This window comes from Leopardus geoffroyi, chromosome B2 (assembly GCF_018350155.1).
Source record: "Leopardus geoffroyi isolate Oge1 chromosome B2, O.geoffroyi_Oge1_pat1.0, whole genome shotgun sequence".
NCBI lineage: Eukaryota > Metazoa > Chordata > Mammalia > Carnivora > Felidae > Leopardus > Leopardus geoffroyi.
In genome coordinates, this window is record NC_059332.1 from 37,444,863 (window position 1) to 37,467,783 (window position 22,921).

Below are 22,921 nucleotides of genomic sequence, written 5' to 3' on the forward strand. Positions count from 1 at the left end.
AGCCATTTGGTAACATGACTTTATTTACAGGTATTTGGAGAAGAAGAGATTACTGTTTCCAAGATTCTTCTTTGTGTCCGATCCAGTTCTCCTGGAAATTCTGGGACAAGCCAGTGATTCCCACACCATACAGGTATAATTTTAATATCTATTACCTAAATTGCTTTTTTACACAGCATACATAATTAATAATAAAAATGAAGTTAGAAATTTAATAGCACAAGGAGGAGAGTATTAAAGATTATGTTAAGTATAAAATGTCCTAGTTTCTGTGTGTTCTGAACTCATCAGCCTGAAGCAAGAGTCACTGATTATGCAACTCACCAGCTGAGTGACCTTAGCCAGCTTCTTAATTTTCCTGTGCCTCAGTTTCCTCATCTGTAAAATGGGGATATTAATGGTTTCCGCTTCATAGGATTGTCATTAGGATTACATGAGATCACACACTGGAATGTAGCTGACACACAGAATGTGCTCACTAAATGTAATTCATTTTTGTGTTGTAGTCTAAATATTCTCAGATCAAGTAGGGATCGTGGTTTGGCATTGTCCATATCCAAGTGCTTCCCAAGTGCTTTTAGCCATTTCCAAGGGCAGTACTTCCAGGAGGCAGAGAGAAACTACGAAAAACCGGATATGGGAGGCACTGAAACACCCCTATCCCAGAGCCTTGCCGAGTTTGGCAATCTGGGAGGCCACTACTAGGGACTTCCTTGGTGGTTTCTAGGGAGCTGTGGGGATGAGAAGAGAAAGGAGGGAAGTAAAAGCTGTGGAAGGCAGAGGGAGAGCCAAGAGACAGGCAGGACAGAGCTGTCTGTGGGAGGGAAGGAGGCGGGGACCACATGGTTCGGTCTCCATGTGGAGGAAGGTCACAGTCTTAGTCCAACCAACCTAGAGGAACAAGGGCATTTGCAGGAAACATGCTGTAGGGCTGGATTTTTAAAAGTGGGTCTCGAAGTCAATCAGCCGCCAAAGCCGTGTTGTGTGTGTTTGTTTCTGTCTTTGTTGGCACAATGAAGTGAATTCTTAATCTCTTACAAAGAAAACACATATTAAGGTTTTTAAAAACATCTCAGTGGCTTTTGTGTTTAGCCTCACGTGTGTTGTTCTGGCTCTGTCTTGTGCTTCTTACAGCCACATCTCCCTGCAGTGTCTGACAACATAAACGAGGTGACGTTTCATGCGAAAGACTACGATCGTATCCTGGCCGTCGTATCAAGAGAAGGAGAAAAAATTATTGTAATTTAACTTGGGTTAAAGTTTTCTTACTAGGATTTCTTTAAAAATGTAGGTCGAGGAGATTGCAATTCTCCTGTGAAAAACAGAGAGTGGAGGAGGGGTGGGCCTGGGTTCTAGTTCTCTCGCCCTGGCTTGGTTGCAAACAAGTCTGGGTAAGTCACTGACTTCTCTGAGACTTGTTCTATCATTAATTAATTATTAATTTTGTATTAAAAAACAATTTTTTTAAATGTTTGTTTATTTTTGAGAGAGATAGAGACAGAATGCAAGTGGGTTGGGGCAGAGAGAGGGAGGCACAGAATCTGAAGCAGGCTCCAGGCTCTGAGCTGTCAACACAGAGCCTGACGCGGGGCTCGAACTCACGAGCTGTGAGATCATGACCTGAGCCGAAGTCGGACGCTCAACCGACTGAGCCACCCAGGCGCCCTTAATTTTGTATTTTAGAGAGAGAGCATGAGTGGGGGAGAGGGGCAGAGGGAGAGAGAAAGAATCCTAAGCAGGTTCCACACTCAGCACGGAGCCTGATGTGGGGCTCGATCCCACAACACTGGGATCATGATCTGAGCTGAAATCAAGAATCTGATGCTCAACTGACTGAGCCACCCAGGCACCCCTACAATGAAAACTTTAGACCAGACCATTTTCTTCCACCTACAGTATTAGTTGGTTTTTCTCATGTCTTAAATATTTTGTGTAAAATTATTTGCTTTGTGTTGAGGTACTGTGATTTATCAAGTGAAGTGTGACATTAGTAAAAATAGGAAATTATTATCAATTTGTAATATATCTGTAATGTGTCTTTTTAGTTGGATAATCCTGTTATGGCCAAAGGTCCTGTAGAGATTTGGCTTATGGATTTGTTAAAAATGCAGATGTCGTCACTGCATAATATAATCAGGTCTGCGTTCTACCAAATCAGTGATTCAGGGTTTCAACTCTTACCGTTTCTGAATCACTTTCCAGCACAGGTGAGAATATATAATGTTTAAATAATGGAAATAAGGGGGAAAGATACACAGGAAGCAGTTGGCCTTGATGGTGTAGCAGCTGTGGTAGCTTTGAACTAGCTGGGGAGGCCTTCCCACCCCCCACTGCCAACCACCTGCTTGTGCACCTACATTATTCTAGGCCATCTCATCCCATTCGCTGGAAGAGGATTTGCCACTGTTCTTTGGTCAGAACTAAACTCACAAATGGAAATTTTCATCTCCTATACAAAACACACACATCTGTACATAAAAGACACCTATCTGTACCCATCTGTGTATGGATTTGGTGGCATATTTTCCATGTAGCTATGTATGGATAGATATAGATACAGATATAGATAGAAATATGGATATAGATAAGAATGAGCATATCTTGTCCTGAAACAAAATCCATCTTGCCTTTTTTTTTTTTCTTTTCTCCCTTCCAGTGATTACAAATTGTCATAATCTGTTAAAGGAGGCCTTGTCATGCAGCTAGCTTCCTAACAGGAGCGGACCTTCAAGAGGCTGGCGTTTGAGCAGGTGTTCTCTTGAACAGCTCTCATGTCCAGTGGCTTTTAGGAATGCACCCTACTGTGCCACGTGTTATTAAAACTGAATACAGAAAAGGAAGAGCCAACAGTTTCATTCAGATTTCAGCCAAAATAAACGAAAAGTGATGCTTTGTGATCTGGGTCAGAGAGAGTGTGGGATAGGAAGCAAGAGATACCCAAGGAAAATACACGCAGTTTTGACCCTAACTATACTTCTTCTCCAACCGCTCCTCGCGGCCGACCTCCAAGTCCCGACTTAATGCACACACAGCGGAGAGGGCTGAAATGATAGGAAATTATTTATTCAAATGACACAAGTATGGCTATAGAACAACCTTTACTGGAGAGAATATGTTGATATTGTATTTAATATTTTTGTATCGTGCAGTATCCTTGGCAAATTTTATATTCTTATCAGCTTTATTAGCTTTGTGATGAAGCTTTATAAAATACTTTATTTGATAAAGTGAGAAAGATAGCCCCTTAGACCAAATCGGCACACTTTCTCTCTCCCAGGAAAGCTTGTATAATCTGAAGGAGAGACTCAGTCTAGATTAGACAGAGAAGCTAGCACCATGTGGAAAACTGAAAGCGAGGTCAGAGTGGGAAAATTGACTAGCTCTAAAAGGTGACATTTTAAACAATTTTAGGTTAAAATCTTAACGTAATGGGCAAATTTCAGTTATTTGGAAAAAATGCTTTCAAGAGTAATGAAGATATATATTCATCCAATGTATATTCTACCCATAATATTTATTCAATATATACATTGCTTGTTTCTACCAGCTGCAAACGATGACTTCATATTTTAGTGTATTCCCTTCTAGCAGTTTTAACGTGCTTCTGACAGGCAGCGAGTGACGTTGAGGAGTATGAGCATTCTTGTTTTGTTTTTATTTTAATGAGACATCCTCCAGTTTTCACCATGAAATCTTCTGCCTTCTTAAACTGAGTACAAACCATAATTTAAGCTTTTCTAGGTGACTCAGGATAGTCATTTTAAAGATTAGTTTTTAGAATCTACCACTAAGCAGTGATTTCTCAGAGGTTGCGCGTCTGTGTCTTTAAATCACACAGCCTTACACTGTGGGTTTTTGGTTTGTTTGTTTTTTGCTTTTCCTGTCTCATGCCATCTGCTGCTGCCAGAGTCAGAACTGTCTTGTTGCTGGGAACTTCCTGACATGGGGTATTTCCTCTACATCGGGTTGCTCACCTCACCTGGGGGGCCTTCATTTATCTTTACCTGCAGACCGCAGGGTTGGCCGCAGCTTTTGGCAGAAAGCATTTTGAAGTCTTGAGGAGGCAGGGATAAGGAAAGGGTTTTATTCCTGCCTTACCCACACTGAATGCCATGCCCAACAGTGTCCACATGCCGCTCACTCTGCTCCCAGTCCTCCGCCAGATGTGGGGTTCCCTTTGGTCCAGATGATCTCGGATCTGTGGCTTGACTCTGTAGATGAACAAAAGCTCTTAAAGGGACACCTGTTGCAGCAAGGAGGGCATGTTTGTTTTGACAATTTTACACCTTTCCTGGGGTGGAGATTGTAGGCAAGGTGATAGTCACAATTTTCTTATGCCCTCATTGGGAGAAAAAGAATAAACTTCCCCCTTCTCATTCTCTCTCTCTCTCTCTCTCCTTTAGATAAATATATATAGAAAGAAGTCAATTTAGGTAAAGTTATAGATGATAGATCAGGAAAGAAAGGAAAGGAAAGGAAAGGAAAGGAAAGGAAAGAAAGAAAGAAAGAAAGAAAGAAAGAAAGAAAGAAAGAAAGAAAGAAAGATTAGATAGACTAGATAGATCAGGAAAGGAGAGAGTCAGCATACCGTTTCTAGAAATTGCAAAGAGACCTTTGGGAAACCCTGCTAAAGAAAAATACACAACAACAAGTCTAGAAATTCTGTTTGCTTTTCTTGAGAAAGAAAAATGATCATAGGAGCTATTGGGTGGTCTCGGGCCCTCTATAGAAAAATTTGCTAAGCATCCTTCATAAAACATATACAGCTTCATATATGGTAGCCATTGTTTTAATTATTACTTATCTCTCTGCATTAAAATAATTAAATATCAATAGTTGGAACTTGGAGTGTTTATTTTTCCCCTTTTGGGAGTGGAGAAATGCATGTCTCTTTTTAGTTTAAAATGAGGAAAACCTCGTTTGCCTTCCTATGGACGACTGACCACCAAATTTTATTGCAGATGTGCTTTGAATATTTGGCAAATTTACTTATTATTTTTCCTCTGGATGCATAGGTGGGGCTTCTGGGAATTCAGATGTTGTGGACACATGATTCAGAAGAGGCTTTACATAATGCAAAAGATGACAGGAAAATCATGCAGGTGACCAATCAGAAATTTTTGGATATTCTGAATATTCTCATCAGTCAGACAACACATGACCTAAGCAAGTTTGACAGAGTGAAGTTTGAAACTCTGATAACCATCCATGTGCACCAGAGAGATATTTTTGATGACTTGGTAAAGTATCTTTGTTTTTTAAAGTGATTCAGTGTACTAATTAATAGTTCAGTGCTCCTAATAATGAACAATTAGTATTATATATATTCCCTAACTTGTGTGAACTTGGTCCTTTTCCACAACTGTCTTTCTATATACTATGTCTACAAATATGTATATTTGTGGTTTAAATAACCTTATGTGTATACTCACATTTGGCATTGTGAAAGTCTGGAACCAACTGATGTGAGGTGAACTAATTACTCGTTCTGTTACACCAAATAACCAGGGGCATGATACAATTTAGGTAGGATTGGTCATGAATCATTTGCTCCATTAAGAAAGAAGTCTTGATCAAAGAGAATCAAGCTTCAGAAAAGTTTCATGGATATTTGTCTGATTAACAGTGTCCAACAGGGCATCATGGGCTTGATGTGGACAAGGTTCTGTAGGGTAAGAGTAGGTGGGGGTGGTATTTGAATTCCCTTCAGAAACAGGACTCGAACCAGCGGCCTTGAGCGAGACAAAGTTCTCTGAAAGCAGTGGTTATCATTGTAGGGTAGGGGCCTACGTGCCACCATTTGATATACCGCCATTTGACTATCTTTGTCTTTAACTACTGTTGCTTTATTTGATTTGATTTGATTCATCTTAAAGGTGTCTCTTTTCTTCACCAGAGACGTGTAATTCATGCAACTTGGGGTTCTTTTTTACCGAATATGATCACAGACTACTTGTTTCAAGCTTGTGTCAAAAGTTCTGATCAGATAGGTAATATTTATGGAAGGCTGAGAAGGACATGCAGTCCATTTATTCCCCTGGAATCTAGACCCTCGCTTCTCAAAAGTATTATATACCAACCAGTTGCATTAGCATCTCCTGTGAGCTGGTTAGAAAAGCAGAATCTCCAGTCCCCTCCCCCACCCCACCCTCTACTTAATCAGAGTCTGCATTTCAAAATTCCCAGGTGATTGATACGCATGTTAAAGTTGACCAAACACTGCTCTAGGGTTTGTCTCTGGATCTTCCAGTCAAGCTAATCATCAGAGAGCTGCATACTCAGACCATATTTCTTTGGCCTTCTACAGATTTGCTTTCACCAAATTGCAGTTACTGTCACACTTTGACTTTGTTTATTTGAAGTCCACCTCAAGAACTCCTATGGAATCCATTACTGTATCTGCTAAAGGCGTGCCATTTAGGGTGTTGTCTGTACATCCCTCGCGGACTCTTAAAGCTGAAATCCCATGGAAGAAATTTCTTTTAAATTTAAGTGCTGAGCAAAGTTTTACTTTACATGCATAATGGAGTTTTAAAAAGAAAAAAACCCATACACAGTTAAAGCCACGAAACTGTTTTCTTTTTGTCTTAACTACTGTTGAACTCATGGTCCCTCTGCATCCCAAGTAAAATGAGATCTCATGGCCAGCATGCTTGCATTTTATTTTCCTGTGTGTGATGCTTAGAACAGCCTGGTATATGGTAAGAACTCAACAAATAGTAGCTATTCTTTCTTCTTCATCTTCTGTTGCCTCCTCACCATCTTCATGGATTACTGAGACTAGCTAGTTAGTTGATGGCCTCTCCATGGCTGCAGGTCCTGTGTTGGGGAGCAGAGTCCCCAGGGATGGCACTGGATCATCTCACCTGACAGTTGCACTTTAAGGTGATGAATCCAAACTGTGATTTCTGCTGGAAGCCAGAATTCTTAGCTGCAGGGGGAAAGCAAGGTCATCATGAACAATGAAACAATGACAAAAAGCAAGACTGTTAAATAGGGTGGAGACTTGATTAGTTGGAGATCAGGTACATTGCAGGGTTGCCAAAGGTCAAGCCGAATGACCTGGAAGAGGGACGGAGTTTAAGAGCAGTGAAGGGATCATTTGCCTCTTTCCTGTGTTGATTCTCCTGAGTGGGCAGGACCAAGTTTTCTCCAAGGTTGTCCATGGAAAATCATGAAGCACCTGAGAACGTGGTTGTGGCAGGATGTTATTCCTAAATGTGCTTCCCTGGTTTCTATCACTTGCATGTATGGCTGTGGGGAGCCCAGTACCTCGTGCCCGTAGGGGTAGACTGATGATCCGGCAGGTTGGTTGGTTTGGCCACAGTGCTGGTGGAGGAAGGCACTTGTGCATATATGACTGTGTATCTTCCTGCTTAATCCCCTCAGTGGCTTCCCTTTGCCATGAGAACACTGCCCAACCCTGTTTCCATGTCCCATGAAGCCTCAACTCTTTCTCAAGACTCCTGGATGCCTCAGCTGTGCTGAACTTCTTTGAGTTCCTTGAACATACAACCAGGTCTCCTGGGTCTTTGCCTAAAACATTGTGCCCTCTTTTTTAAAATTTGCTTTCATTTTATTTCCCTTGGTAATTCCTACTATTTTTCCAGGTTTTAGTTTGAATATTTCTTTCTCCAAGTATCCCTCTCAGTCTCCCCTAGACTACGTTAGGTCCTCTTGCTACATATTTCCATGAACCCTGAATTTCTTTTCATATTTTATTCCAATTATTTATCTGTTTGTCTTTTGTCTTTTTTTGATCAGCTTCAGAAGACAAGAACCATTGTCTGTCTTTGTTCACCGAGCACAGTGTCGGGCCTAAGGAGGGACTCTATAGATATATGTTAAATAAATGAACCAGTTCGTGAATGAGTGAATAAAAACTGCCTATATGCTTGTGTTTTGTGCTATTGCAATTCAGTATGTAATCTCTTTGTATTTCATGTTTTTAAGGTAAAAATGCATATCAAATCAGTTACTGATTTTGAATGGCTGAAACAGAGTAGATTTTATTTTAAGGAAGACTTGGATCAAACTGTAGTGTCTATTACAGATGTGGATTTTATTTACCAAAATGAATTTCTGGGATGCACTGATCGTCTTGTTATCACTCCGTTAACAGATAGGTAGGAACTGAGTTTTTGTTATTCCATTAAAAAAATTCTTTTTAATGTTTATTTATTTTGAGAGAGAGAGAGAGAGAGAGAGAGAGAGAACATGAAGAGGGGAGGGGCAGAGAGAGAGAGGGAGAGACAGAATCCCAAGCAGGCTCCACGCTGTCAGTGCAGAGCCCAATGTGGGGCTCGAACTCATGAACTGTGAGATCATGACCAAGAGTCTTATGCTTAACTGACTGAGCCACCCAGGCACCCCTTGTTATTCCATTTTGTAATTAAATGATGTACTTAAAATTGTTTTAAAATTGCATCTGAGAGGTACCTGGGTGGCTTAATCTGTTGAGCATCTGACTCTTGATTTGGGCTCAGCTCATGGTCTTATATTGAGCCCCACATTGGACTCCGCACCGAGTGTGGAGCCTGCTTAAGATTCTCTCTCTCTCTCTCTCTCTCTCTCTCTTCCTTTTCCCCTCTCTCTGACTCGTGTGCTCTCTCTAAAACAAAACAAAACAAAACAAAACAAAACAAAACAAAACAAAAAGTTGCATTTGAAATATTAACAAAAGCATATTGCTGTCAGCTTAGGTCCATGCTAGCTCATCAAAGTCAGTCTACCAATGAAATAACTGTAGCTGTTACTTAAACGAACATGTACATTAAGTTTTTGTGAAGTAAAAAAGATACAAGAATGAAAGCAAGTTAGAATGCTGACTAAGAGAGTAATGTAGTAATGAATGACAGCAAGCTGGAAGAACCTCTCTGGCACCATAAAAGAAGTCATTAGAATTGTAAAGAAGGAAGGGACCTTGGAGATGATGTAATTTGGCCTCCTGGTTTTCCAAGTGTGGAGATTGATGCCTAAAGTGAAGGTCCTTGGCCAGGTACAAATAATCAGCCAATGGCCGATCTCCTCACAGTTCTTTCTTTCCAATGTGTGACACCAGACAAAACTGGGCCTTATTCATCTCTGCATATCCACCAACACCCAGTTCAATACGCTGTGCATAGAACATGCTCAATAAGGGGTCGCCTGGGGGGCTCAGTTGGTTAAGCATCCGACTTCGGCTCAGATCATGATCTCACAGCTCCTGAGTTCAAGCCTGCCGTCAGGCTCTGTGCTGACAGCTAGGAGCCTGGAACCTGCTTCGGATTCTGTGTCTCCCTGTCTCTGGCCCTCCTCTGCTTGTGGGCCTACACACACACTCTCTCTCTCTGTCTCTCAAGAATAAATAAACATTAAAAAATTTAAAAAAAGAAGATGCTCAATCAGTATTTGTAGAATTGACTTGGGTCATAGAACAGTTAATTCTGCAGTTACTTTAAATAGGGCTGCATGATAATGACACAGATTACATCTTTACTGTCCTCTTGATTCATCCAACCCCCTTCTATATGCCCAGTGCCCTTGTAGCATAAACTTGTCAATGTGTTTCCTCTTCCACCAAGCTCCACTCAGTTTTACTTAGATCTGGAACAAATATAACTGAAACTGCATCATAGATACAAGTAGATTCATTATATCATTCTTTACACTTACCTAAACGAGTGAAACATTTCGTAGTGAGATGATTTATTTGCCATGGTGTGCTGGAGTTGGCTTGTACCAGCTTGTGAGAGTCAACTGTGTGCATCTCTTCCCAAGTTTGTGGGATCACATTGGTAGCTTGTCATTGGCCCTGGTGGAAGTATTTGGACCACAGAAATCAGCAAACATGAGAATCAGATTGATTTATTTTTTTTCCTGGAGTTGTTCAATATCCGCCAGTATAGCACTGCTCATTTGGTCCTCTGCCTCACGATTTATCCTGACCACAGTAGAAGGAAGGCCTAAAAGTTTTTTTTTTTTTTTAAGTTTATTTATTTATTTAGAGAGACAGAGAGAGAGAGAGCACACGAGTGTGGAAGGGGCAGAGAAAGGGAGAGAGAGAGAGAGAATCCCAAGCAGGCTTTGCATCATCAGTACAGAGCCTGATGCAAGGCTCAAACTCAGGCACCGTGAGATCATGACCTGAGCTGAAGTTGGAAGCTTAATGAACTGGGCCCTCCAGGTACCCCAGGCCTGAAGATTTTAAGTCAGGGTTGAGGAGTTTAAAAAGTTTGTCTCAGGGGTGCCTGGGTAGCTCAGTCAGTTGAGTGGCTGACTCTTGATTTTGGCTCAGGTCATGATCTCACATTTCATGGGATCACGAGCCCCACATTGGGCTGGGCTCTGCACTGACAACATGGAGCCCACTTGGGATTCTCTCTCTCCCTCCCTTTCTCCCTTTCTGCCCCTCCCCCACTCATGCATGCACACACACTCTTTCTGTCTCTCTCAAAATAAATAAAATAAAATAATAAAAAAGGAAAGTTTGTCCCAAGAAATGTTTTAAAAATTTTTTTTTAACATTTATTTATTTTTGAGAGACAGCACAAGTGGGGGAGGGGCAGAGAGAGAAGGAGACACAGAATCCCAAGCAGGCTCCAGGCTCTGAACTGTTAGCACAGAGCCCCATGAACCGTGAGATCATGTCATGAGCTGAAGTCAGATGCTTAACTGACTGAGCTACCCAGGCGCCCCTGTCCTAAAAAATGTTTGTAATCACTGCACTACTTTTAATGGATATCAAGTACTCCAGCCTTGTTTGGTTGACTCTTGTAAGTGGGGGGCTCAAATTCTAAAATAAATAGGCCCATTCCAGTCACATTCGACTTTGACTGGTGCCTACTGTAACAATGTGTTATCCCGTACTCATGGTGCTTTATCTGATTCACGTCTGCAGGTGCTATATCACTTTAGCCCAGGCTTTGGGAATGAACATGGGAGGAGCTCCAGCAGGACCCGCGGGCACTGGCAAAACAGAAACCACGAAAGACATGGGAAGGTGTTTGGGAAAATATGTGGTTGTGTTTAACTGCTCAGATCAAATGGATTTCAGAGGGCTCGGAAGGATTTTTAAAGGTAAGTGTCAAACACAGTTAAATTACTTTTGGTGAATGTATTTTTATTGCACTTTAACATTATTTTCTGATAAAACCTAAAGTGATATTATCCCGTGTAACCGAAATTAGTATAGGTTGATGCATATAATACTGCCATTCTTTTTTCTGGGTCAAGAATGGCTGGATATCATCAGTTTCATATGGTTCAATACTGTTGCTGGCACTCTAGTCCATGAGTTGAATGTGTATTAGATTGTGAAAATGAAATCAATTTGTTATTTCCTGAAACAATGGTGGAGGGGATAAGATCAAGATAGCAAACCCATGACACATGCGGTTCCCCCTTCCTGCATTAGATCCTGCTGAAATGAAAGATCTCATTTAGAGCATAACTCAGAGCCGAGATTGATAAATAGACCAGTGGAATATAATAGAGAATGCAGAAATGGGCCAAGGACACTTGACGTATGGCAAAGGTGGTATTGTAAATCAGTGATGAAGGGATAGACTTTACAATGAATCATCCTGGGGCAAGAGATGATTAGTATTTAACAAAGGAAATCGGGTCCCTACATATATAAAAACTGGATGCCTACACCATATATAAAAATCAATTCTGGGAATTAAGCACCTGAATGTGGTCAGCAAAACCATATGGTTTTTAGAAGGTAATAAATAAAAATATCTTTGTTCTCAGAGAAAGGGATTTTTAATACAAAAATCACAAGCCATAAAGGAAAGATTGATACATTGCTTACTCTAAATTAAAAACTTCTGGGGGGGCGCCTGGGTGGTGCAGTCGGTTAAGCGTCCGACTTCAGCCAGGTCACGATCTCGCGGTCCGTGAGTTCGAGCCCCGCGTCGGGCTCTGGGCTGATGGCTCAGAGCCTGGAGCCTGTTTCCGATTCTGTGTGTCCCTCTCTCTCTGCCCCTCCCCCGTTCATGCTCTGTCTCTCTCTGTCCCCAAAATAAATAAACGTTGAAAAAATAAAATAAAATAAAATAAAATAAAAACTTCTGGGGACACCTGGGTGGCTTAGTCCATTGAGCATCCAACTCTGGCTCAGGGCATGATCTCACAGTTTGTGAGTTCAAGCCCTACATTGGGCTCTGTGCTGACAGAGCAGAGCCTGCTTTGGATCCTCTGTCCCCCTCTCTCTCTTCCTCTCCCACACTTATGCTCTCCCAAAAATAAATAAAACATGCTATTTCTAGGTCATAGGGTCGTTCTATTTTTAATTTTTTGAGGAACCTCCAGAAATAAACAAACATAAATAAAACATTAAAAAATAGTGGATTAGATCTATGTGTATTTGCTTAGATAAATCTCAGAAAAATAATACTGACCAAATAAATCAACTTTCAGGAAGATATATACAGTATTTTATAGACCTATACATGTAGATAGATACATATAAATCTTGAATACACAAAATATATAGTGTCCATGAATATATGCAAGTGAGCAGTAGTTTATTTTTTAAAGGTTTTTAAAAATGTTTATTTATTTTTGAGAGAGAGAGAGAGAGTGTGTGAGTGTGGGAGGGGCAGAGAGAAAAGGAGACACAGAATCCGAAGCGGGGTCCAGGCTCTGAGCTGTCAGCACAGAGCCTGACACCGGGCTCGAACCCACGAACCGTGAGATCATGACCTGAGCCTAAGTCGGACGCTTAACCAATTGAACCACCCAGGTGCCCACGAGCAGTAGTTTAAAGCACACCTGGAACCACTGGCATCAAATTCAGGACAGAGGTTCCCTCTGGAGAAGGAGGGAGTGTGAATCCAAAGAACCATACATGGATGTGAACTGTGGTTCTAATATTTTATTCTTTAGAATGAAATCTGAAGCAAATTGTTAAGATTTGATAGGTAGGTGCTTGGGTATACATTATGTTATTCTTTATAGTTGCCTGTTAAACATTTTTGAGCCCTGAAAATCATGTCCTGATCAAAGAGAAGGGTTCTTCTGTGGATCACTCCCAGCTTGAAGGTTGGGGATGGTTGAGAGCAGCCAACAGAGCACAAGGTAAATCCTAGAGTGCCACAAAATGATAGGAGATGACAGAGAAAAAAGAAAAGGAAGTGGCTGGCTCCGGTGTTTCCTTTGCATAAACGATGTTGCATAGCTCTCTGAAGCGGGAGTCCTGTCACAGATAAACCTCGGATGGGGGCTTGTGTCAGAGAGGCAAACTGCCCACCCAGGACAGGCTGCGAGCCCCAGACCCCGAGGTGAAGCTCTCATGCCTCTCCAGTTCCTTCCTCCAAATCACCGGCAGAGGTCCTACAAACAGAGATTGGCATCTGAGATAAGGAAACATAGAGATACAAAGATACAGAGATAACAATACAAAGGTAACAAAGTCTCATAAAATATCTGAAAAAATGAGGGAGGCGCCCCAAACAGCCGAGAGACCGCTAAAGTGATTAATAGAGGAAACAGAAGAAAAGAGTAAATAAAATCATTAGCTTCAGAGGGATTCAATAATTTATAACATACAACTGATGGAAGAAAGACAGGCTGCAATGAACAAAGTAACAGTTGGAATAACATGAAATTGAAAACGTGAATAAATTAAAAACCTCTTTTGAGTTAAACTGTCTAGCCAAGAGAATAAATACATTGAATACAAGAGAAAGAAATGGGAGGTTTGACAGAAAAGCCTAAGGGTAATAGGGATACGTATAAAAGTTCCAACATCTGTATAATGGAAATGCCCAAAGGAGAGAGAAGAAAAACTGGGGCGGGGGGACAGTAATAAAAGAAAGAACATTTTATGCAGCTGAAGATAATGAAGGTTTTCATCCTTAAGAGATTAGATAGGAGTAATGTTCATAACATGGAAGTCTTCCTTTGTATTGAGTTTTGAAGGGAATAAATAAAAATCCCTTTGACCATTTTCTATCTCACCCTGCATCCCCTTGTATCTGTCATTGCAACAAGAAAGACACAGAATAATCTGATGCAGACAGGGCATGCCTTATTTTGTCTGTTTCCCCAAACGTGGCTCCTTCAGCCTCCTTCCCCACTGAATCCGGTTTTATCATCTTCCAGCATTCCTGGGTGTGATGACGTGTCTATTCTTTCATTTTGGCAGTGCCCTATTTTCATGATGATGTACAAATAATTAAACCCCTTTATATCACTGGAATTAAATATGTCTTTATAAACAGCCAGATATGAAACTTTATATAAATTGTATTTCTATATAGAATTGTTTGAGAGCACTTTAGAGAAATGATTGCTACCAAGAAGGTGTATTACAAAAGAAACCTTTTGAAATTAATCCTTTTTCATACCAGGTCTTGCACAATCAGGTTCTTGGGGCTGTTTTGATGAGTTTAACAGAATAGAATTGCCTGTATTATCAGTGGCAGCCCAACAGATTTATATTGTTCTGACAGCAAGAAAAGAGAGAAAAAAACAGTTCATTTTCTCTGATGGTGATTGTGTTGATTTGAATCCAGAATTTGGAATTTTCCTAACAATGGTAAGAATGTGGTCTTTAAATGCAATTCTATTGGTTTAATTGCTTATAGACTTAAATGAAATAAAGCATATATTAATTAGTAAATCAATGACTATTCAGAGGTCATGAGCCATTCCCTCTTGTCATATGATTTTTTGAGTAGTAACAATAACCTTGAGAGAAGATGAAATAGGAAAATGTTAATGATAATACTAGCTACTGTTTAGTGAGCACTTATTATGTGTAAGGTGCTGGGCTAAATGTTTTCTGTATTATATCAGACAGGCTAGCCACAGTAACAATCCCCAAATCTCAGTGGCTCAAAACCTCAAAGATTTATTTCTCTCTCATGTCGCATGTCTATTGTAGGTTGATGAACACACCTAACTTCAAAAGAACAGGCAAATGTAGTCCTGTACCTCATTTGTATGGTGGATGTTGTAACTGAGTTATCTCAGGCTCAGAGAGATTTAAAAACCTGTTCAAGTCACGTAGCCAGTTAGAGAAAGAGGTTATTGTCTGTCTAATGTCAAAATCTAACTACTTAACCTTTGTACTTGGGTTTTTCTCTGACACATAATAAAGGATGATGGAAATGATTTAAAATAGCCAAAGTAATTCACCAAAAACCTGTAACAATTGTAACAAATTCAGTTACCGTGTGATTGAGGGCAATGTGTTGTGATACATTTAGTAAAGAAAGAAAACCAAAAGCATGAATAAGTAGAAAAGTCTGTGAATTGTAAAAGTGATGTTAATGTTGAACCAGTTTTATTTAATGTTTTTGTATGTTTTCTATATAGTTAAATCTTTATGTTGCAAGATAACACAACGTAATCTCAATTTTAAATGTCTCAGTGGACAAAGATTATAGAAAGTAAAATTAGGAAATTTTCTGATAAGCTTTATTATAAGCAAACATAAGCAAAACACTCAGGGGTAAATAATAATAATCCAGAAGTGATTAGTTATTATAACTCAGGAAATGGGATGAAAAGTTTTATTGTGTGATACTGTGGTGGAGAATAATTTAAAAGAAGAGGAACATTTCCCTTGGATTAAGAATAATATTGGAAATATCAATTAAGTATTACATTAGACTGTAAATAACTGAGACATGAAAAATAGTAGCTTAACACATAAAGATTTATTCTCTTAAGATCCTTCTATGTTTCTACACCATCATGATTTTTATCTTCAAGTCACCTTTATAACCCACGATGCTACAGAAGCACCTCTGTTTTGCTGTAGCCAATTGATTGAATCAACTCCCTTCAAACAAGCATCATATTATGTGCCCCTTTGCATCTTCCAGTGTCAAATTTAATCACACCAACTGCAAGGCAGGCTAGGAAATGTAGTGTTTTATCTGGGTGGTGATGCACCCAGTTTGCAACTGGGGTTCTGTGACTGAGAAAAGAGAAAAGAAGAAATATTGAGAGGCAGCTAGTAACTTCTGTATTCCCAGGACTGAGGAAGGTATCTGGCCAATGGACAGTGCCCACGAAATGCTTAGGGACTGAAGGCTTCTTAATGTACTTTCCTAAAATAACTAACCCCTCTTTGCCTGACTAGTCTTTGAATCCCTAACCTCTCCCCTGGAACTGTTGAGTCTGATGTACTCAACCTTTTGCTATTCGTGAGGCCCTAGCTTCCTTTCCTCTTTTACTTTCGTCCTTTTCAATATTTTCCCCACCATTCCCATCTTTATTTCCCCTCACTCCAATGGAGTTTTTTTTTTTTTTTTCTTTTTTTTAAATCAGCCAGAGAACTCTATAATTCTGACCATGGAGAATAATGGAAAAGATAAAATAAGAATTACTAAGTAAACTGATCCATATGAAATCCTGAATTTTCTTCCTTTTTCAATAACCTATGTTAGACCATAATTATCCTAGTGTTTATGTATCTTTCTTTTCTATTTTCTTAATCAATAGATACACAGAAGCTTAATTTTTGCTACATGAAGTGTGTGTGTGTGTGTGTGTGTGTGTATGAGTTTGTTAGTATAATGGAAATGGAAATTATGCATGAGGGGGTAATGTGACCTTAAAAAATATGGATAGTCCAATACATATTTTTGAGACAGGAGGGACGTTTTATGAATCTAATGTTTTTCAATACCACCTTAGAATATGAACTAGGAATTTGAATGTGTTTGTATTCATGAAATGAACATTACATCAATAATTTAAAATAATTTTAACTTTTAGAACCCTGGGTATGCTGGGCGCCAGGAGCTACCAGAAAACTTAAAAATTCAGTTTAGAACTGTTGCTATGATGGTTCCAGATAGACAGGTAGGCACCAGGATTTGGAAGCATAATATGATTTATGTTCTTGTTTTTCTCTAAATTGTTGAAAAATCTCATGACCTTAATTTTCAGATCATTATGCGAGTTAAACTTGCAAGCTGTGGTTTTCTTGAAAACATCGTCTTGGCTCAAAAGTTTTACGTTCTTTACAAACTGTGCGAAGAGCAACTTACCAAACAGGTAACTTTGTAAATCAATCTTTTCCCTAGCTGTAGAAAGTGATTTTTTTTTTACTTGGCAGTTTTACCCTGATAGATGTTAATCAGTGAGTTAAAAAAAAATATCAACTCTTTTCTAAGACATATTTATAATTATGTATGTATGTGTTTTTAAATTTTTTTAGTTTGAAATGATTATGGAGTCTCAGTGAAGTTGCAAAGAAAGGTAGAGGGGGTCTTGTGAACCCTGCTTCCGCACGGTTGACATTTTGTAACAACAGTATAATTATAAATGACAAAACCGGAAAACAGATGTGGGTACAATCCACAGAGTTTAAGAGTTTGCCAGTTATGTATGCACATATGTAGTGTAGTGTAGTGTAGTGTAGTGTGTGTGTGTGTGTAGTACTATGCAATCATGTCACGTGCAGATTCATGTAACCTCCACCTCGATCAGCAAACAGGACTGTTCTGTCTCTGCTACCCCTTCATAGCCACACCCACCACCCTTCCGAATCCCTAACCCCTCGTAGCCCCTATTTTCCCTCCATCTCTATAACTTTGTTATTCCAAGAATGTTATAGGCATGGAATCACAGAGTGTGTAACCAACAGGGTAAATTTAAATCTGTTTACTGTGAGGCATCTGGGTGGCTCAGCCAGTTAAGTGTCTGGCTTCTGCTCAGGTCAGGATCTCATGGTTTGAGAGTTCGAGCCCCGTGTCTGTCTCTGCACTGACAGTGCGGAGCCTGCTTGGGATTCTCTCTCTCTCTCTCTCTCTCTCTCTCTCTCTCTCTGCTCCTACCCAACTTGTGTGCACACTCTCTGTCTCTCAAAAATAAATAAATAAACTTAAAACTAATCTGCAGTCAAAGGAAAGGTAAAAGTCTTGAGCTCATGGAACTTTGAAGCTGAGCCCCTGCACACAGCAGTGTTTACAGATCAGCATATCCACCTATGTGTATACAGTGGGTCTGCACTTAGGATTGGTCAATTAAACAATCTTTTCTCCCCCCATCTTAGGTTCATTACGACTTTGGGTTGAGAAATATTCTATCTGTCTTGAGGACACTCGGATCTCAAAAAAGAGCCAGACCAGAAGACAGTGAACTAAGCACTGTCATGAGAGGACTGAGAGATATGAACCTTTCCAAACTGGTATCCTTCCCTTCCCTGAACTCGCTTCTCCTTCAAGATTCTCACCTGTTCTTTCCCCCACTTAGCCGAAATGCGGGGGTTTGGCTCAGCTGGAGCTGAGCATTAGTAACGACAGGGACAGTGGGTATGTGAAGCTAGCCCTGTGCTTCCAGAAGACAAAAAGTCTGTGACCTTGTATACCCAACACGGGCCCTTACCACTTGTGAACCATAAAACCATTGGTGGGTTCTGGCTCCCAAATTTCAGTCCAGACTTCTTTTTTGTTTTTTTATAATTGTGTCTTTAAAAAAATATTTTTATTTATTTTTGAGAGAGAGAATATGAGCAGGAGAGAGGTGGGGGGGGGGTGGGGAGCGGCGGCGGGGATAGAGGATGTGAAGCTGGCTCTGTGCTGACAGCAGAGAGCCTGGTGCGGGGCTCAAACTCACGAACTGTGAGATCATGGCCTGAGCTGAAGTTGGACGCTCAACCAACTGAGCCACCCAGGAGCCCCTTAGTCCAGTCTTCTACTATTATTTAGAATGTAACACAAATTCTAAACATGAAAGTCCAGGTTTCTTGGATTCACAGAGAACTATAAGAACTTTTGCTTTCTCAGAACACGTCTGAACTTACCTCAACTATGTCTCTCCCCCGCCATCGACACCATTTCTGTTTTCCAAAAGTGCACTGAAAGTTCGCCATGAAGATGATAATAATTATCTTGCTGCTTTCACGCTTGTCACAATTATAGCCAGGTTCTTTGAAGTAGCTGACGGACAGGCGTGCGTGGGATTTATTCAAGGGCTTTTATGTGTTACATATTGTGTCAATGCCCTGGGAATACAATGTTGAGGAAGAAGTGGTTCTTAGGAAGCTCAGTTCTAGTTATAGAAACTAACAACTAACATCTGTGTAGTTCTTTAGTATTACAAAGCTTTTTCAGGGGTATTGTGTTGTTTGAGTCTCACAGCAACACTGTGGGATATGAATGGCTCGTGTGCTTATTGCCATCTTACTTATGAGGGAACCAAGTTCGAAGGACTCAGCCACAATTATGGTCAGTTGAGAAGCTGGAACAAAAATCCACAAAACTTTCTGATGTCAAATCCTCTGTCCCTTCTAGTACACCTTAGTGCCTCCCTTGGTAATAGTGTATTCTTGAAACAGCTACAAGAGAATTCCAGAAGGTGTCGGAAGAGTCCCAGAGGATAAGGAGAAATCAGAAGGGGGCAGCAGCTGGGAATGGGGTGATGGAGACGTTAAAGACGTAGCAAATGAGGATTAGGGTCAGTTGACTGAAACCTACGGCTTATTAAGGATGGCAGAACACTGCTCTGATGGAGTGTTCCAGCCAATGTTGGATGAGCCGGGCAGTTTAAATGAAATTTTAATTTTATAATTAAATATAATTTTAATAGTTCTATTTTCATGGGGTTGGGACTACTAATTGCATATTTTTAAGGTTAATGCATACACCTGTTTGTGACAAGCAGCCCATTCATGATAAAGTAGTGAGATCAAACCTTGAAGCCGCAGATTATAGAGGATGTTGAATGCCAAAGAGCTTTGGGTACGATGCTATAGGTAACGTGGATTCAGTGGTGGTGTTCAGGACTTGGGTCTACAGGACCCAAGTCTGGTTAGGAGAGTAATACATGATTTTCTGGGCATGCAGTGATAGTAGGTGCCATGAGCTTCGTAACTGGTCAGTAATTATTTGTTGACTGAAGAAGTAAATTTATTCTCTGCCATCTTAGGTTGATGAAGACGAACCCCTATTCCTCAGCTTAATCAATGACCTGTTTCCAGGACTGCAGCTGGATAGTAGTACGTACGCGGAGCTGCAAGCTGCAGTGGCCAACCAGGTTCAGATAGAAGGTTTGATTAACCACCCGCCCTGGAATCTCAAACTTGTGCAGGTAAAGAAATTTTAATCTGTTATGCTAAGTGTGTGTTGTTAAAGATCGCCATTTGGGGGCGCCTGGGTGGCGCAGTCGGTTAAGCGTCCGACTTCAGCCAGGTCACGATCTCGCGGTCTGGGAGTTCGAGCCCCGCGTCAGGCTCTGGGCTGATGGCTCAGAGCCTGGAGCCAGTTTCCGATTCTGTGTCTCCCTCTCTCTCTGCCCCTGCCCCGTTCATGCTCTGTCTCTCTCTGTCCCAAAAATAAATAAACGTTGAAAAAAAAAAATTAAAAAAAAAAAAAAAAAAGATCGCCATTTGAAGAGAAGAGCTCAGGATATTAGTCTTTTTTTTTTTTTTTTTAATTTTTTTTTCAACGTTTATTTATTTTTGGGACAGAGAGAGACAGAGCATGAACGGGGGAGGGGCAGAGAGAGAGGGAGACACAGAATCGGAAACAGGCTCCAGGCTCTGAGCCATCAGCCCAGAGCCCGACGCGGGGCTCGAACTCACGGACCGCGAGATCGTGACCTGGCTGAAGTCGGACGCTTAACCGACTGCGCCACCTAGGCGCCCCAGGATATTAGTCTTAATGTAAATGCTGAAACTAAATTAATTTTTTAATGGTTATTTTTGAGAGAGAGAGAGAGACAGAGTGTGAGTGGGGGAGGGGGAGAGAGAGAGAGAGACAGACAGACAGAACCCGAAGCAGGCTCGAGGCTCTGAGCTGTCAGCACAGAGCCTAACGCAGGGCTCAGACTCACAAACTGTGAGATCATGACCTGAGCCGAAGTTGGACGCTTAAACCACTGAGCCACCCGGGCGCCCCTGAAACTAAATTAAAACACATCATTGCAAGAAGAGTCTTCAGGAGGATGTGTTGGCCCCAGAGAGATAGTATGGCATTACCCTGCCTGGCAGGAAACAAGCTGTAATTTACTACCTAGAGCTGGTATTAGGGCAGGTGGTAACTAGAATCTCAAGAACAGTTAGGAGAGGGTGACAGGTTATATAAAAAGCCGGGGAGATGGAATGATCTCACAAGCTTCTTGTGTCAGTCTGGCAATATCACTCATAGCTGGGTACCTTCATGGGCATGGAGCCCGAGGAATCTGGGAGTGTTACTTTGCTTCTGTTTTGTGTGTGGTCAAGTTCATGCCTACCCTAAAATCTAAATCCTTTGCCTGTGTCTCTTGGTATCTTTTTGCTCATTACATTTCATCCTTGTCAACCACCCACCAGTTAATCAGCAGAGGCAAGAAGGATTGGCAGAGATGCAGGAAGAAATCTCTATGGGCCTGATGTTTCAGGGGTATTTTCTAGGGCATTTGGAAATGAAGGAGCTGAAATTATGGAAAATGTTAAAAACTGCATGCGGAAAATAACAATTCTTATTTTAACTTGCCGGATAATAAGTGCAAGTATATGAGACACATTCAAATTTTACAGGGAAATATATGAGGAAAAGTTTAAGTATTTTTCATCATCCATGTATTGAAAACCATTAAACACTTCTTTTAATTTCTGGGAAACTTTCCCAAATCTGTATGATATACATACTGAGTATACTGAGTACTAAAATCGTAGTCATTTCAATGGGTAGGGGACTAGAATATTGTGTTGTTACTCAGTGTCAACAGTGTTACTCTTGAATATAATGTTATGGGTAGTGTCTCTATTGCTTTTAAACTATGGGTTACTGTAGTAATACATTTCTACCTATAATGTTAGAATAATTTAAATTCTGCCTCCTATAAGGTGTAAGTTTTTTTTTTTTGTTTTTTTTTTTTGTTTTTTTTTGAGAGAGAGAGAGAGAGAGAGGAGAAGAGGGGCAGAGGGGAGAGAGAGAGGTTCTTAAGCAGGGTGGAACTTGATCCCATGACCCTGGGATCATGACCTGAGCCAAAATCAAGAGTCTGATGCTCAACTGACTGAGCCACCCAGCCACCCAGCTGCTACCTTTTAACTTCTTATTTTTATTAAGAAAACAATAGAGAGGATGTTGTAACAGATACCATCTAGTTCTTAGCACATCTCCTTGAATCTCTTTTACCGTAACAATGTGCCCCTTCCCGGGCTATTCTAATAGCCCATATTCTCTATTCTCTTCCAGAGGATTGGAGCCACTTTGTTAGCAGGCACAAATAGCAGTTAGTTTAGGACTGATGGATGATGGAGTAGGAAATTCAAGTTCCCCTGCTTCCAGGTGAAATAAATGCAGGTGTAACTTACATTCCAGAGTACCCCCCAGGAACAGTGTTCAGGCTTCCCTGTACAGGATTTTGTCCTCAATAACACCTTCCCTGACTTCCCTTTCCTGTCTCGCGTCCCCCACTCCCTTATCAGTTTCTCCTGGGAGTACTTCTTGAATAAATCACTCATCTCAAGCTGGTCTTCCCTGTGATGGTTTGTGTTGCTGCTTTCCACCACCAGGGGGCGACATCATCACATTGAATACAGAGAAAGCGTGTGTGTGGAAAAACTTGTGCATCAGCAAGCCAAAATCACAAGGAATAGTAGTTTGAGAAGCAAAAACTAGATCCTGAATTCATTATTTCCAAAACGTAATGCAAGTACCACATTGTCATAATTTTCTCAACGTTATTTTATAATGTGGTGCTAACTGGCTAGCCACGTCTAGTAAAAAAAAAAAAAATACAAACCACTTTTTTTTCTCATCCCTTAGTGAACTAGTTACTTTTTTTAAAATTTTTTTTTAACGTTTATTTATTTTTGAGACAGAGAGAGACAGAGCATGAACGGGGGAGGGGCAGAGAGAGAGGGAGACACAGAATCTGAAACAGGCTCCAGGCTCTGAGCTGTCAGCACAGAGCCCGACTCCGGGCTCGAACTCACATACCGCGAGATCGTGACCTGAGCCGAAGTCGGAGGCTCAACCGACTG

The 22,921-nt window shown here is 40.7% G+C and overlaps 1 protein-coding gene across 5 annotated transcripts in view; it reads left to right on the forward strand.

Annotated features, from left to right (window-relative positions):
- Positions 1 to 22,921, forward strand: part of DNAH8 (dynein axonemal heavy chain 8) — a 334,161-nt gene that overhangs the window by 146,450 nt on the left and 164,790 nt on the right. For 4 of the 5 annotated variants that reach the window (XM_045498070.1, XM_045498067.1, XM_045498071.1 and 1 more), the window contains 11 exons: positions 31 to 133; positions 1,135 to 1,239; positions 2,046 to 2,207; positions 5,016 to 5,240; positions 7,954 to 8,126; positions 10,880 to 11,058; positions 14,340 to 14,527; positions 16,720 to 16,806; positions 16,894 to 17,001; positions 18,002 to 18,136; positions 19,876 to 20,037. In XM_045498070.1, the coding sequence (XP_045354026.1) occupies positions 31 to 133; positions 1,135 to 1,239; positions 2,046 to 2,207; positions 5,016 to 5,240; positions 7,954 to 8,126; positions 10,880 to 11,058; positions 14,340 to 14,527; positions 16,720 to 16,806; positions 16,894 to 17,001; positions 18,002 to 18,136; positions 19,876 to 20,037 (1,627 nt within the window). The remainder of the gene's footprint in view (positions 1 to 30; positions 134 to 1,134; positions 1,240 to 2,045; positions 2,208 to 5,015; positions 5,241 to 7,953; positions 8,127 to 10,879; positions 11,059 to 14,339; positions 14,528 to 16,719; positions 16,807 to 16,893; positions 17,002 to 18,001; positions 18,137 to 19,875; positions 20,038 to 22,921) is intronic. The other variant, XM_045498069.1, reaches the window with a different exon arrangement.